Raw genomic sequence first — 17799 nt, 5'->3', positions numbered from 1 at the left:
AACCCAGAACTACAGCCCTCCCACCCCTCTGACTGCAGACACCGCTACTGCCCCAAATCCCCTTGGATACTGAAACTGGCCTTAATGGCACTCAAGTTCACTGTCCCCTGTAGATACCTCCAAATTGATGGTTGGACACCACGAGGCCTGGAGGGCACATCCACAGGAGAGTTATTCCGCTAGCCCTGGCCAATCTGCCCCTTGCTCCCCACTTTCTGGTGCCTTAGAGGGTCCCCGAACGTTTCAGAAAGATGTCTACCCTCTGCAGGTTAGGAAGAGATTCAGAGCTGCATTTGGTAAAACCTACACAGCTTGTCACTGAGGGGATCCTGGCCTCCTGACTCTACATCCAGGGTTTTGGTCAAGTGCAAGTACTTTGGAGACATGTAGCCCGTGTTTGAACACAGCTTGTACTGCTAAGCAGTTGGCGGGTGATCTTGGGGCAAGTTACTTAGCGTTCCTAAGCCTTGGTTTTCCCCACTGTAAAAAGGGGTGATAATTTATCTCCCTCACAGGACTATAGTGAGAATTAGAAAATGTGTGTAAAAAGCTTAGCACATGGCCAGCCATTTATTAAAGACTTATAACATGAAGATTGTAGTGGATGCTGTGATACAACACCAGCTTCCCCCCAGGTCTGACACATTCATTCTCCTGGCTGCCAATAGCTCCGTAAGCCAAAGGAAGCTCTCTTGCTCAAGGTCATGTCCCTTTTCTGGGGCGTCCCATATTCAATGATGGGTTGATGTGAGAGTACAAGCTCTGGTCCTCTTTGCCCCAGAAGGGTCATCAGTAGAGTCCCCTTTCACCTTTAGAGTCTCTCCTGAGATCAGCTTAGATATTTGTCACCATTGCAATGGGGTTCAACTTTTCCTTCTAGTCATGTTTCTTCTGCTATCCTACAGGTGTTATGCCCTAAGGCAGTCCTGGATACATTTCCTGCATGCAGATCTCAGAGTCTCAGAGGACCCATGCTGTAATGATGATGAGGAAGATGACGTGGTGATTGCACCTCACTGCTGTTAAAGATCAAGCCTGTGCTGATATTGACAAGAAATGGCGGCAAATTAATTGATTGGCTTACATTTATTGCCTATTCTCAGATAAGTTCTTTCTTTGTTTATCTGAAGTTTCTATTCGAAAGAAAATACACAAACTTGAATTTCACAAGTATGTGTGATTTACAAAAGTGTGATACTGCTTTAGCAAGAACCCAGCTTCAGGCTCCTTTCAGACACTGATTATTCTCAGTAAGTCACTAGTCTGGGTTAAGCAATATTTATCTTTTGTGTTAGAACCGCAAACCAAACAACAGCTAATTCATGAATTCAGTTATAACTGTTGTTACCTATTTTTTCCCCAAAGTCTAAATCATACGTATAGTAAACTCTATTATTACGTTTTGTAAGAGAATAGTATCATTTGGGCAAACCAATATTCTGATAAATAGAATTTTCATATTCCACACATGCTTTACCAATTTTTAATGAATTAGAAATCAGTAAAACATATTTAACACTAAAAGTCTGCTGCACACAATCTAATTTTATTTTTGGTAATTCCAAAGGCATTTGGCATTTGAATGATTAGCAGTGTGTTATAAATGTGCCGAAATAACAGTTACTAGAGAATGACAAAGTCAGTTTTAATCTAACTGTATCTATTATGATATACATGAATATCCATATTTGCATACATTCATCTTGTTTAATATAATTATGAGAACTGTTGTTATAAAAATTGGTAATTGGAGTATAGCTGCTCGTGGGCACAGCAGGGAACTCATTGATTTGAATGGGCTTAGATAGACAGATTTTTAAAGTAAGATAAAATTTACATATACTGTATATTAGGTGTAGAGTTTGATGAATATTCAAAACAATATATACTTATGTAACCAACAAGATATAAAACATCTCCAAAGCAGGCATTATGTGGGAAGATCTTGGATTTTTGGCTTTCCCCAATAGTGTGCTTGGTTTCCCAAGATAGCTTGTCAACTCCTGGATCCCAGTGCCTGCTTTGATCCTTTTCTCATCTCCACTGCTTCTTGCAGCTTCCCTTGGCGTCCACTGTACCTTTCCTCTGCTGGTCCTCAATGCACACAGTTTTCATCACATTGGAGGTGAGTTCTTTCATTTTCCCGGGTGGTGGCTGTTTCCATCTTTTCCTTTCCAACAGTGTGTTGTTGGCTTACTAGTTTCAAATGATCTTTCCTCATGATGAACACACACAGTGATCAGATTTCTTCCCTCCTTCAGGAGCTTTCCAAACGTTTGCTCATAAGTCTTCCCAGTACAGTCCTGGGTAATGAGTAGGGAGCAAGTCATATGCTTTGCTTTTATACATGGAAACCTCAAAGCTAAGTGAAGTTAAATGGCTTCCTGCAATGACTCTGACACTAACTCAGAATTATATGACCCAGTTTGTGCCATGTTTGTTTTTGTTTTCTCCCTCCAGCAGGAAGGAGAGTATGGTGGAGTTCCTAAGGCAGTTCTCTCTTCAAGCCTCTCAATTTTTCTCACCTCTACTTGAGAGGCTATTCCATGGTCCAAGTATGAGGAAACAGTGACCTGGAAGGAGACACAGCAGTAGGAAGAGACACAGGGAGATCTGGTGTGAGAAGCCTCAGGTCTTGGTCATGTTTATAGAGATTAGGAACGAGAAAGAGGGAGCAAAGGGTCAAAGATGGACACAAAAAAATTAGTCAAAGCAGTAGTTCTTCACACTTCTTGTAGTTATCTGCACACTTCCTGCAGTGTCACCTTCAGCAGCTTAATGGTTTCATTTAACTGGAGGCAAAAGGAAAATTCAGTTTGACTCTTTGCAGTATCAAAAAGATGATGATGAAGAAGTTGTAAAGAAGATACTGAATTTTCTGGGAAATCCCCCTTCTCCACTCCAGACATTCCTCCCTCCAAATGTTGCTCTTTACCTTAACTGATTGGCTTTGTGGAAATAGCCACATTTAGGTATTAAAGGACATATATATTTAGAGGCTTAGGAAGTTACACCAAAGGATTTTTCCATGCTTTGGGCAGTGGGAGGGGTAGCCACCCAGTGTGTTAAATTTTGCAAAAGGAACTGTGCAGCTGGCTTCGCCAATGCCCTACCTCTGCAAACAGAGTCAGGAGACGGGAGCAGTTGGAAATGGTACCATTCTCCTGCTGCTCTTATTGGCTGCCTCGCAGTTCACCTCATACCCTTGGCATAATGCCTGTGCTGTGGGATTTGACAGTTGCAACATCTAATCTACCTCAAAGGCTCTCCTCACGTCCAGGGACTTCCACAGGACCTCCCTTAGTCTGCTGTAAGATCTAACCGCAACCTCAATTATTAGTCTTCTTGAGAGAACCAGGGAGACTGTGTCCCACACCATGACTCCATCCACTCAGCTCTGAATGAACAATCCAGCTCTTTACAGCTAACTCCCCAAGTAAGCGACAAACCCAAAGTGTGAGTAAAATAACTATGTGCCTTAAATAACACAGCCCAGGCATGCCACTCCTATTTGGCTTCTTAGGAAGTGTTTTACACTCATCCGCAGCCTGGCTAAAGCCTTCTCCGGTGCCTCCCTCTGACTCATGAAAGCATCAACTTAATCCATGGTAATAAGAAAGTATTCTATTTAGCTGTACTTGTGGAAGAGGCATGATTAAGGTTGCTTAGCAGTAGACATTGGTTTATTAAAAACAACTGTCTGTGAGGAAATCACTCCCTCACTTTCCTATGCATTCGTGTCTTCTGGTTGATTGAATTGCTAACTGAATTGCTCAGAAGATTTTCTCCTTATATGTGCTGGGGGGGGGGGACCTGGAGAGCAAAACGGCTGGGAAAGACTCAATATTAGAAACAAGACTAGATGCCTTAAAGCAACTAGGTGGACCATGTTTCTTCTGTCTAGAAAGTCAGAGGACTCAGAGCAGCTGTGTGTCCCCTGCCCAGCTGTGGGGTTTCATGCGACCTCAAGCAAGATGAGGGAGAAGCTCAGGGAGGGAGAAGGGACAGGTGTCAAACTGGGAATGAGGACAATCATCTCTGGAAAGGATATAGACTTGAGTTGTTACGTAGTGAACTGAAGCACCACAGTTGCCAAACTCATTTTACTGAATTTTTTAGACTAACAGTAATGATTATGGGGCCAGGATAGTATGGAAACTAGTAAAGCTACCTATGTAAGAGGGGTGGGAAGGAGAATCATTGACATTTATTGAATGATTATTATGTGCTACATTCTTCTAAAGTGAGCATGGAACATTCTCCAGGATAGAACACATCTTGGGTCACAAATCAAGCCTCGGTAAATTTAAGAAAATTGAAATCATATCAAGCATCTTTTCTGACCACAATGCTATGATATTAGAAATCAATTACAGGGAAAAAAATGTAAACTACACAAACACAGGGAGGCTAAACAATACATTACTAAATAACCAAGAAAACACTGAAGAAATCAAAGAGGAAATCAAAAAATACCTAGAGACAAATGACAATGAAGACACGATGACAAAAAACCTACGGGATGCAGCAAAAGCAGTTCTGAGAGGGAAGTTTATAGCTATACAAGCCTACCTCAAGAAACAAGAAAAATCTCAAATAAACAATCTAACCTTACACCTAAAGGAACTAGAGAAAGAAGAACGAACAAAACCCAAAGTTAGCAGAAGGAAAGAAATCATAAAGATCAGAGCAGAAATAAATGAAATAGAAACAAAGAAAACAATAGCAAAGATCAATAAAACTAAAAGCTGGTTCTTTGAGAAGATAAGCTAAATTGATAAACCATTAGCCAGACTCATCAAGAAAAAGAGGGAGAGGACTCAAATCAATAAAATTAGAAATGAAAAAGGAGAAGTTACAACAGACACCACAGAAATACAAAGCATCCTAAAAGACTACTACAAGCAACTCTATGCCAGTAAAATGGACAACTTGGAAGAAATGGACAAATTCTTAGAAAGCTATAACCATCCAAGACTGAACCAGGAAGAAGTAGAAAAGATGAACAGACCAATCACAAGTAATGAAATTGAAACTGTGATTAAAAATCTTCCAACGAACAAAAGTCCAGGACCAGATGGCTTCACAGGAGAATTCTATCAAACATTTAAAGAAGAGCTAACACCCATCCTTCTCAAACTCTTCCAAAAAATTGCAGAGGAAGGAGCATTCCCAAACTCATTCTATGAGGCCACCATCACCCTGATACCAAAACCAGATAAAGATACTACAAAAAAAGAAAATTACAGACCAATATCACTGATGAATATAGATGCAGAAATCCTCAACAAAATACTAGCAAACAGAATCCAACAGCACATTAAAAGGATCATACACCATCATCAAGGGGGATTTATCCCAGGGATGCAAGGATTCTTCAATATATGCAAATTAATCAATATGATACACCATATTAACAAATTGAAGAATAAAAACCATATGATCATCTCAATAGATGCAGAAAAAGCTTTTGACAAATTCAACACCCATTTATGATAAAAACTCTCCAGAAAGTAGGCATAGAGAGAAACTACCTCAACATAATAAAGGCCATATATGACAAACCCATAGCAAACATCATTCTCAATGGTGAAAAACTGAAAGCATTTCCTCTAAGATCAGGAACAAGACAAGGATGTCCACTCTCACCATTATTATTCCACATAGTTTTGGAAGTCCTAGCCACGGCAATCAGAGAAGAAAAAGAAATAAAAGGAATACAAATTGGAAAAGAAGAAATAAAACTGTCACTGTTTGCAGATGACATGATACTATACATAAAGAATCCTAAAGGTGTCACCAGAAAACTACTAGAGCTAATCAATGAATTTGGTAGAGTAGCAGGATACAAAATTAATGCACAGAAATCTCCTGCATTCCTATAAACTAAGGATGAAAAATCTGAAAGAGAATTTAAGGAAACACTCACATTTACCATTGCAACAAAACGAATAAAATACCTAGGAATAAATCTACCTAGGGAGACAAAAGAACTGTATGCAGAAAGCTGTAAGACACTGATGAAATAAATTAAAGATGATACCAACAGATGGAGAGATATACCATGTTCTTGGATTGGAAGAATCAATATTGTGAAAATGACTATACTACCCAAAGCAATCTACAGATTCAATGCAATCACTATCAAATTACCAATGGCATTTTTCACAGAACTAGAACAAAAAAAGTCTTAAAATTTGTATGGAGACACAAAAGACCTTGAAGAGCCAAAGCACTCTTGAGGGAAAAAAATGGAGTTGGAGGAATCAGACTCCCTGACTTCAGCCTATTATACAAAGCTACAGTTGTCAAGACAATATGGTACTGGCACAAAAACAGAAACATACATCAATGTAACAAGATAGAAAGCCCAGAGGTAAACCCACGCACCTATGGTCAACTAATCTATGACAAAGGAGGCAATGATATACAGTGGAGAAAAGACAGTCTCTTCAATAAGTGGTTCTGGGAAAACTGGTCAGCTACATGTAAAAGAATGAAACACTCCCTAACACCATACACAAAAATAAACTCAAAATGGGTTAAAGACCTAAATGTAAGACCGGAGACTATAAAACTCTTAGAGGAAAACATAGGACAAACACTCTTTGACATAAATCACAGCAAGCTCTTTTCTGATCCACCTCCTAGAGTAATGGAAATAAAAACAAATGGGACCTAATGAAACTTCAAAGTTTTTGCACAGCAAAGGAAACCATTAACAAGAAGAAAAGACAACCCTCAGAATGGGAGAAAATATTTGCAAACGAATCAATGGACAAAGGATTAATCTCTGAAATACATAAACAGCTCATGCAGCTCAATAATAAAAAAACAAACAACCCAATCCAAAAATGGGCAGAAGACCTAAATAGACATTTCTCCAAAGAAGACATACAGATGGCCAAGAAGCACATGAAAAGCTGCTCAACATCACTAATTTTTAGAGAAATGCATATCAAAACTACAATGAGGGATCACCTCACACCAGTTAGAATGGGCATCATCGGAAAATCTACAAACAACAAATGTTGGAGAGGGTATGGAGAAAAGAGAACCCTCTTGCACTGTTGGTGGGAATGTAAATTGATACAGCCACTATGGAGAACAGTATGGAGGTTCCTTAAAAAACTAAAAATAGAATTACCATATGACCCAGCAATCCCACTACTGGGCATATACCCAGAGACAACGATGATTCAAAAAGACACATGCACCCCAATATTCATTGCAGCACTATTTACAATAGCCACGTCATGGAAGCAACCTAAATGCCCATTGACAGACGAATGGATAAAGAAGTTGTGGTACATATATACACTGGAATATTACTCAGCCATAAAAAAGGAACGAAATTGGGTCATTTGTAGAGACATGGCTGGATCTAGAGACTGCCATACAGAGTGAAGTAAGTCAGAAAGAGAAAAACAAATATCGTATATTAACGCATATATGTGGAACCTAGAAGAATGGTACATATGAACTGGTTTGCAGGGCAGAAATTGAGACAGAGATATAGAGAACAAATGTGTGGACACCAATGGGGGAAAGCGGCAGGGGGGCGGCGGGCGGTGTAATGAACTGGGCGATTGGGATTGACATGTATACACTAATATGTATAAAATGGATGACTAATAAGAACCTGCTATATAAAAAAATAAATAAAATAAAATTCAAAAAAGTAAGAATCACTAGATGTTCCTATATAATTTATTAAATAATTTATCATGCCCTCATTGTTTCAAAATCTGTTTATATCAAAAAAAATGTATAATGGGAAAAAGAAGACAATGGATGTGACAGCCATTTTGTAATGCATGTAGATAAGTGTTGCATAAAAAAACATACATAAAAAAGGTGGTTATAAAAGAAAAAAAAAGATTATTATGTGCTAGCCACTCTTTTAAGCATTTTTGGTACATAGAAATAATTGCTGTTAGTTTAACATTGTCTTTATAAAGATGAGAAACCAAGACTTGAGAGGTTAAGTTCGTGAATTTGGTTACTTGTAAGTAGCAGCGATGGGATTTGAACTCTGGACACCAACATTTCTATCCACTGCACTACCTAGGCCCTCAGTTCTCAGATAATTGTGACCATGGTGGGAATTGTGGCCCTCAGCTGTCAGACCTTTCCATTTTTCAAGAAGTTTTTCTGAATTTATCAATGAGAAACTTCTGAATTTTTAAATCATTGGAAATTATCTTTTTTTTTTTTTTAATGTTTTCATAAGACTCATTTCAGGTCAGCAATTGGATGCAGACCGAATGTGATCTAGGATTACTTCCTGCCCAAAGTCATTAGGTCACTGCTCAACCTGCAACCCTGTGCACACGCTGGGGAAACCTGCACCAAGGAAGTAGAAATATAAACAGCAACTTGTCCCATTGCAGGAAATGCCCTTTGTGGAAGCTTTGTAGCATTGGGTCATCAGAGGGAGTTTGTCCACCTAGGCTTTGCTAGTTTCACCAGAAACCTAGGGAAAATGTGGATTTCAGATTTGCAATGGAATAGTCTAGACCTGTGTGTTTAGACCAGAGTGCCACTGATCCCGTTCAAAGAGGTCAGTGAAAGCTGTGATACTGACCCTCTCAGCCCCCAGGGGACTGGGGAGCTTCTGTGGTCTAGAGGTCCCTTAGATGGTCACCTCTGGCCACAAGTAGCTCCTCTTTTCAGTTTACCCCATGTTGCAAATATTATAATTTTTAAAAAATGTGTGCCATGAAGTTAAAACAGTTGGGAAGTACTGTTGTGGCCTATTTCTCATGTAATATGTTGCCCTAACTTACCATCAGCTTTTTTCCTTTTAATGAATGGGATCTACATTTTTATATGAATCCTTTAATGAAACTTTCCTCTTCTGCTCACCTGGATGGTAGGACATCCTCCTCCTGGTTCTTACCCTGCTCATTATTCATGGATCTTTTCATTAAAAACAAATAATTTCATTCACTTATTCATTCATTTTAGTTCTCTTCCTGACTTTCAATTTTACACAGCAATTTGGTACTATTTGCTATCAATTCATTCAATAATGATTTGTTATGTGTTTGGAAAGGTCCCTGGGGAAGGGGTGTGAGGCCTAAGAGAGCAATCATTCTGTCTTGGTCTTCCTGGGACATTTCCAGTTTTAGCACTGAATGTCCCAGGGACCCTCAGTCCTGGGCTAACTAGGATGGTTGTTCCCCCTAGGCCTAGCTAACAGGTAGAGCTGTTGTCACAGAGAGAATGAAAGACTCTTCTTCATATGGGTGGGTAGGTATGGAGAAGACAGGGGACAGGGGAGGGTTTCACACAAAATAACCTTAATTTTTTACTACATAGGTGTAAAGTCATCTGCTGAGAGGAAGGTGAGCAGATGGTAGAGGAAGTGTCATTCAATGAAGCCTAGTTCCCTTCATACCATGTGCTTCTAAAACAACTCTTCTAAAACAACAGCAACTTATGTTAGGTGTATCTATGCTTTGCCTGGATGTAACTGGTCATTTCCTGAATGCAAATTAATATGAACAACTAAAAAAGGGAAATGATTCTATATTTATTTTTCAAAAATAAAAGGCAAGTGCAAAATACATAATCTATTACGCTGAGGCATCATCTAGATCATTAGATGTACCTGTTCCTGTAACTGCCATTCTTTAATAACCACATGCCCTCAACTGGCTACCACGTTCCTGCTCCCCCGTCCCCACATCCTAAAGAACACACCCGGCTTAAGTAATAGTAACTCAAAAATGGGGGAAAAGTGGCTATAGCAGAGGAAGGGAAGTACCTGATTTGATATGTGGCCCTCAAAGATCCACTGGACTGTAGGTGCTATATGGCTGTGAGAGGGGCCAAGGACAGGGCAAGTGTAACAACATGACCTTGGACAAGCACTTAACCTTTCTGTGCCCTGATGTCTCCCTTTGCAAAATGAAGGGATGGATTACATAAGCCCCTAAGGTCCCTCGTGTGTTCTAGAATTCTAGCACTTTTTGAAGGACTGTAAGGGGAGAGAAGCAGTTACAGATACACGTGCGCACACAAACACAAACACACACACGTTAGAAGTCTTTGGTATGTGAAGCCAAGGGGACAGGCCAGAGATCCCTGCAAAAAATTAAGATTGTGACTGGGATGAATCAAGCCCTAGGACACTGAGATCCAGGCAGCTCCGTGAAAGTTTGTAACAAAGGAAGTCTCACTCCCCGCGTCAGAAGCAAACTTCTCATTATGGACTTTCACAGTTGAGAAAACATTTTCACATACAACAACAGCTTGCAGACTGAGAAGCATTTGAACACAATAGTGTTGCATTTGGTCCTCACACAATCTTGGGAGGCAGGCATCAGAGTTTCTGTTCTCTCCATTCTATAGATGAGAAAACTGAGTCTGCAAGTAGTTAAGGTCACAGAGCTGAGTCTTGGACTCTGTTCCCATGAATCTCTGTAACCTCTACAGAGAATGGGGGTCAGTGGGGTCTTACCACTGAGCAGCCATCTCAGAAGTAGGAGCCCTGGGTGTGGAGCCTTCAGGACCCCTGGAACACAGGATGGAGCAGAGGCCTGCGGTTGTGAATGCCATGACTGTCGGGTCACCAGAGATACAGTAGAATCGAGGGTAGCCTGACCAGTCTGTGTCCTTACTCTCTGCTGGGGTTGTGTCCTTGTGGTCACATCTCCAATCTGGTCACTGCTGGACTCCCTCATCCTGATTGTTCCAGGACCATGGCTTTGGGGTTCTGGGAGGCTGTGGGACTGAAATGATCTAGAAGTCTGTGAGGACTCATGCTTCTCTGCTGCGTGCTGTCGAGTGAAGCGGGATGCTATGGTACCACTTTTGATGCTGTTTAGATGGCCCATCCACTATAGATTATTATTCCACGAGTAGACCTGTAATGTATTCTTGTACATCTGAATTTAATTAAGAACGTTTTTCTCACTAACGTGAACGTGGTTTTACTGTTTCTGGCCAGGCCAGACAAAGATGTTAGAAGACAGATTTCTGAATTGTGGGCCAATTTCCCTGATCTTTTAAACCCAAGCCCCTGTTCTGAGACAGAGATTTATGACTTTGACATCCTGTCTTCAACCACTCTCTGGTCACTAGGGAGTATGCAGAAGCAACGGCTCCAAGAGTCAAGGTTGTCCCCTGCAACCTCACCAGGATCCTCATGGGATTCAGAGGATTACTTAATTTTCAGTATTCAGAGGACGGTGTCGGGATCACCCCAGCTTTACTTAATCATCTCATGACTTGGGAGCGTTGGTGATGGGATTAAATCTTTGTGCTGTGGTCCATTTCTGATGTGTTGGCCTGTGGAGCCTCAAAGGGCAACGTGAGCTCTACTTTTTCTGTTCCCAAAGGACTAAGACCGGAAACTCATGTACTATTTTGTCCTGTGGCTTCTCTGTTTAGCAATACCTCGCCTTTGGTGCTGATGCTGCTTAAAAATAAGAGAAGGTTCAGGAACACTGACAGTTGTTACCAAGGGCACTTCTCACATCCTCTGCCCCTCCCCATGTGTGATGGCCACACCACCTGCACTTGGGGCAGTAAAAGCCTGCACCCTTTAATCACCTCCCAGTTGCTCACCCCAGCTGTTGACTCAGCTTTAAACATCCAGCCCAGGGAACATTGCCTCTTTGGTGCATGTCATAATCAGGAGATTATGGCTCTCTTCAGATTCTCACTCCACTCCATTTAGGGTGTAGAGCTTGGGAAGCAGGGATGAGGGGATGGTGGCATCCCTCCGTCCATCCATTCACACCTCCATCCAGTCTTCCCTTACACAGCGTCTGACTGCCCACTGGGCGCCATGTGCTAAGCTGGGTGCTGTGCATTCAGTGGTGAACACAGAAGACGCTATCTCAAGGAGCAGCTTCTGTTTCAATAGAGCAGCCCAAGGAACTTCACCTGCTATTATTTCGGGTATGTTTCTTGCTGCCAAGAGTCTGTAGGTGTTTAGGGACCTCATTAAGGTTTGGAAGCTCTGGATCCTCACTGCTCCTTTGGAGCCTGGCCCTTGGTTGGGCCAGGCCCTCAACGTGCCACTGTCAGCACTTTCCAGATGAGCACTATGCATGGGGAGGGGCCAGGCCTGGGGCCCCCTGAAGGCTGTGTCATCCCTGGCTCTAGACACAGAGGCTTCATCACAGAGGGAAGCTGAGCTGTGAGCATGTTGCTAGGCTGTGGCTATTTATTTTTATAAACGAGGCTTCTGCTTAATTTAGAAATCTGCTTTTGCTTTTTTTCCCCTTTGTTCCAGCATCATCTGGCTGTCTGGCACCATCAAAGAATTGCATTTCTGACCCAACAAGAGCTCATGGGTGAATGGGGGCAGGAAAGAGGTTGGGGAGAGGACTGATGCCAGCGAGGCTGCCTCACGGGGAGGTGGAGACACTTGGCCATGCCCCTAGCATCCTGTTCGGCTTTCGGATGAGTTTCATCTATGACACGTACAGAGTCCTCACTTGGAACAAGAGGATTAAAAGAGGCCCTGGCGCTTGCTCCTCTTCTGATTAACCACACCTCGGCGGAACAGAAGGCAAAGCTGCACAGAAGAGGACCAAAGTCAGGTGCCAGAAGCAGGTGACATCCAGACTCTCAGTTCGTTGGATGCCGCTATTTCAATAGAGCCACTTTTTTGTGTGGCTATTTAGACATGAGGATATTTCGATTTGGCTTAAAAATTAAGCTGATAAATGTTAGTTTTTCGGCCTAGGGAATATAGCCAATGTTTTATAATAACTTTCAATGGAGTGTAATCTATAAAAATATTGAATCACTGTGTTTGTATACCTGAAACTAATATAACACTGTAAGACAACTCTACTTCAATAAAAGAGAATTTTAATTAAATGATGAGTAAAATGGGCCCTTTATACTCCACCTTTGAATTTCACCCCAGCCCCGAGCTTTGTCCTATTGCCAATCCTAATCCTACCTCTGGGCGTCAAGGTGTGTGGATCGGGGAAAGGTATGGTAGAGGCTCAACATGGAAGAGATATACCAGGGATCAGGTAACAGTTAAGGACGGAGTAAATGTCAGGAATAAGGTGCCCTAAGAACCGGGGGCAGGTCGGGAGGAGAGGAGGCTGGGAGGCCTCTAATGTCGATCCAATAGAGACAGAGCAAGACTCAAGAGACGGAGTGACGGGTGGGGAATTGGCAACAAACAAAATCCCGTGAGCCTGCATTTCGGCTCGCCTGTCTTGAGGCTGTGTCAGAACAGCTGCATGACATTGTTGGGCAGGAAAATATTCCACTTAGGATTCAGAACAGCTCATCTTGTCTCCCCCAGGCGCGGTGTCTGACTCATACATGTCTAGGCATTTCACTTGAGGGCTTGTTTGAGCCTCAGTTTCTCCGTATACAACACAGATGATCATGTCGACCCTTCCTCTTTCCCCAGCTGTGTTTTCCCTCCAAGCGACAGGATGCAGAATGAGCCAGCAGCTTGTAAACTGCTTCGAGGCACTTGGAGAAGGTGCTTGTGTAACTAGTGGGCATTAGCCGCTACGAGTGCCCCATGAGTCAAGAGTTTCCGAGTCGGGCAAGTGTAGCCGTCTCTGCCTGATGATTCACGTGGACACAGTAATGCCTTTAGTTGGAACGTACAGTGTTGGTGATGAATTTGCTCTTGCGATGGCAGAGAACTTCATCTTCGCTAGAATGCTATCAACGTGAGGAGTGTGCGGGGATTAGATGGGAAAAGAGTTGAGAGGAATCTGGCACCTGTGCCTGCCATGCAGAGATCCACTGTACGAAGAACTACGGCACATGTTTACGCCCAGTCATCAACTCCTCTTGGCCAGCAAAGAAATTCTTCCAGATTCTTCTGCCATTTGTCAAACCTGCCAAAGTCCCCGGAGGCAGTTTCTGTGTCACTGAAGGTGGAGGGAAGGGAGGACTTTCTCCACCAGGTTTCACTACTTCCTCTGTTGATCTTGTGTGTCACATGGTGAAACCTGATTTTAGTACGGAATGTCCTTCCAGAATTGGTACAAGGAGGCAGCAGGGCCTGGGGCCTCAGCTTCCAGAAGCCTGACCTGGGGCTGCCATGCAGCTGGGCAGGAACCCTCCTCTGAGCCCTCAGAGCAGAGGCAAAGGGCAGGAAGGGCATGCGTGTCTCTGCAGCTCGCTGGCCCAGCCGTGCCTCCGAGTGCTGGCCGCCCCGATCCCTGCTCTAGGAGCCAAGATGCCATCTCCCTGGTACGGTTAATCTTCGTTCCTGCCACCAACTCACCTTTCTTTGTTACTTCTCACCATGCCTCTGGCCGCAGATTCCTTATGGATTCCTTTCTCCGGTGTCGTGTTTTGATTCCCTCCTCACATGTACTCCCAAGTGCCAAGAACAACTCTGTTCCGGCAGGAGGATATCATTTGGCTTAAAAGAGGGTGGGAGCGGTAGCTTCTCCACACGAGCATTCTTTGGATTTATGTGGGGATTTATTCTGGGAACTGTTTACAGTCTCCCGCAAGTCTCCCCCCACCGCCAACAACATGTTTCTGTCGCAGAGAGTCACTCTGCTTTCATTGTTTGTAACTGGAGGATGATACGAGCTTTTCCTCTGGAGCCCGGGTAGGAGGGCTCAGCACGCTCTCTCCACATGCACCATTACTGCCCCAGCATGTTGGCGGGGCCCACACTGAACAGTGCAAAGTGCTTTGTTACCATCATTACAGCCCCAAGGCTTGTCCCCAATATTTGTGAGATAAACCTTAAGACTTCTTCCCGAATAGTTGGTTTCTCCAGCCCTGGCGTGGTGTTCACCCCATGGGGCAGCCCTCCCTGAGCGACTGACAAGCACTCCCAGGTTTAGCTGGAGGGGTCAGGTCCGACTGACATTTGCTTCTCTGTTGTCGTTGCGTCAGACTTAATGATACATGCTAAGGACAGTAGCTGCTCTTCCCCCTCGTCCCCATCGTGGTTTGGGGAGGTTGCGTTGCCCCCTCTGTCACTTTGTATAGTGATTCAGGAATCTGCTGTTGGACATGGAACTAAACTTAGAGACAGGAGGGGTCAGGACCCATGCAGGCAGCAAGCAAGCCTGTCCCCAGACAGGGGAGGGTGACTCTGGGAGTGAACGCATCCTGGACTTGGTCTGCCTGGACCAAGCGAGTCACCCAGCAAGACCCCTGCTTTAGGGGCTAAAATCAAGTAATCAGGCCAAGGCTGAGTAAGAGCAATCTGAAGTTTGAAGGTGCTTCCAGGTACAACCCCTGATTCAGGTACGGAAACTAAGACAGTGGTCTCCTTTGAGTCCGACCACAATTCTTGAAGGTAAACAGGGCAGTTGTTATTACTCCAAGTTTACCAATGGGGAAACTAAGTTCCAGGAAGTTTAGTTAACTTCCTTAGAGTCAACTAAGTAAGTTACTGGTGGACTTGAGACGAGAAACCTCAAATTCCTGACATCTGTTCCAGTTTTTTCCATTACTCCATGCTGCACTTCAACAGGGCTTACGCAAAACATCAAATGCAAGTGCTAGCCCTTCCAGCTGGGCAGGAGCTGGAAGCTGGCATGGGTTTCCACTGGCATGTCTGGGGCCCAGGAGGCTGCAGGCACTGTTTCCACTTGCTTGTACAGCAAGGTGAGGCTGCGTGGCTCGGCAGGGCTGAGACCATTTGGGGGCTCGCTGCTTATGAGGCTGTAGTGAGGGGAATGCAGCTGAGAGGGAGAGGAGCGGAGCAATGGTGCGAGTATCTGTGTGTGCACTTGTGTATGTACACTCACACACACACACACAGTCACACACACACAAGCCTGGGATCACAGGTGAACAGCCGTAACTACCGTCTGCCACAATGGCTGTTGAAGGTGGATGGAGCAGATCCCCTTCGAGGTCATCTGCAGCTTCCAGATGCACTGTGGCTTCTTACTTCAAGCTTCTGCATCCTAAAGGCTTTCTCTGGCCACGGGAATTTGCTGAGCCCCTGGGTGGGGCTGAGGCGGCCCAGAAGAGCCCCAGAGCTAATGGTCCTCTGGCATTGGTTAAGACCAATGAGGGATGGAGCTGGGCATAAATGTCTCAGGCTCCTTGCCCCTCGATAAGACAACTGAGGTGTTTTCTATGGGGTCTCTGACAGGGACCCCAGAGGGAGTGAACCCCAATGCTCTCAGCAGCAGCCTGCTCATAACACGCCCCTTTTTGCTTTCCCCTCTTCCGTCTTGCTTCCCCAATCCCTCACTGCATTTCTTGGGATCACCTCCCCCATAAGCTCTGTGCAACCAGATTTCTGTTTCAGGCATGAAAACTAAGACAGTGGCTTCCTAACTAACTCCTGCCTCCCAGGAGCACCTTGTACGTGGTGGGCTTTCAACACAGCCAGGTTCCTGCTCAGAGTGGCAAGTGTGCATTTCCTGGTGAGCACTGCTCCTTTTCAGCCATCGGACAGGAAGCCTGTGGCTCTGGTACAAATAATGATGGAGTTCTACGTGCTGGAAGAATCTTTTTTCCTATGTATCCAGGGGAGGCCCCGCATCAGGGCTGCATGGGTAAGAAATAGAGAACTGAGCTCAGTGTCTTTAAAAACGATGCCAAGTTGAAGTAAGCCTGGAGGATTTTTTTGCTGTTTTATCTTCTGTTTTGCCAACGACATGGACTCTGTGCAGGTGTGGCCTCAGCTATCCTTCACTCCTTTAAGCCCTGGTGAGCGGCGCCATAAATGCTCCCTTTCCTGGCGGAGGCCTGCATTGCCTTGCTCTCTAAATTCCTCTTAATGCAGCCGCGGAATCTTGGGAGCACGGGAAGGCAGAACCAGGACTCCCCGAGGCGGGAGCAGGTTCCTGGATGCCACCTGCCCTTCAGTCCTCCTGGGTTCCAGCAGACAGCAGATTCGACTTGCAACCAAGCAGACACATGAAAGCAAACGTGCGCTTCTGACATTTTGTAACCCGCCTCCCACAAAACAGAAGGTACTCTTTTCCTTGTGTTATTCCCTGCCTTGTTCTTGACATTTTTAATGTGCTGAGTCTACAGCCGACTTTGCATTCCCGACACCTCCCACTTGAATTGGCTCCTGGTCCCTCCAGGCCTGAGATCCCAGTCACGTGCTACACCCCAGAGAACACTCGACATTCCCTCTCTGGGCAGGCTACCCTCCTCCTAACCTTGACATTTAGGGCCTGCTGTTTCTTTTCCTCTTCTCCTGTAATAAATCAGCGCCAGGCAAGATTCACTGTGCGCTTGGCAGGGCTTGGGGAAGCTGATGCTGGGATAAGGGGGCTTTTCTGCAAGCACTGGGTGAAAAGCAAGCATTGTCGTTCTGCCCCTGTTGCCTGGCTTTGCAACAGTGTGAAACCCTAAGCAGAGAGCCCAGGTTCCCTTTCCAGGCCCTTGTCTGACCTGCACAAAGCTGAGCGTATCTTCCAAGTTCTTTCGCTTAAACCAGACAAAGTAATGCCGTAATGCCGTCCCTTGCCTGGGTTTTTCCTAGTTTGTAGCCCAGGCTGAGCTGCTGGCTGAGTTCATTCACCTCAGGGGGTCTGGTATGGAGCAGAGTCCTCAACAGCCGAAGGAACACAGAGGCTGGGCCATTTCTGTCCATCCGCCCCCAATCTCCCCAGGCCACGTTTAGGAGTTGGGGTTTGATTCAGCTTGGGAGTGAAGGGAAGTAAGCCTTTTTAGCGCCAAGTGTCAGATACTAAGCAATGCCTAAGGGTATGTATGTACGGGATGATAAAGTCATCAGATAGGCTACAAGGATATATTGTACAACACAGGGAATATAGCCAATATTTCGTAGTAACTGCCAATGGAAAGTAACCTTTAGAAGTTGTATAAAAAATTTAAAAACATTTTTTTCAAGAC

General features: G+C 44.2%; 1 protein-coding gene across 1 annotated transcript; it reads left to right on the top strand.

Moving 5' to 3' along the window:
• The first annotated feature begins 2107 nt into the window (after window positions 1–2107).
• Window positions 2108–16872, top strand: SMIM2 (small integral membrane protein 2). The gene is given in 5 exon segments (XM_029209951.1): window positions 2108–2125; window positions 12251–12511; window positions 12514–12573; window positions 12893–12961; window positions 16715–16872. Coding segments are annotated over 4 exon segments (483 nt in total). The 5' UTR covers window positions 2108–2125; window positions 12251–12315.
• The last annotated feature ends 927 nt before the right edge of the window (window positions 16873–17799 follow it).

This window comes from Monodon monoceros, unplaced genomic scaffold (genome assembly GCF_005190385.1).
Source record: "Monodon monoceros isolate NGI ecotype Baffin Bay Population unplaced genomic scaffold, NGI_Narwhal_1 Super_Scaffold_8, whole genome shotgun sequence".
In the NCBI taxonomy this organism is placed as follows: domain Eukaryota; kingdom Metazoa; phylum Chordata; class Mammalia; order Artiodactyla; family Monodontidae; genus Monodon; species Monodon monoceros.
The sequence above is the reverse complement of the archived record's forward strand: the minus strand, read 5'-3'. Positions and strand labels throughout refer to the sequence as shown.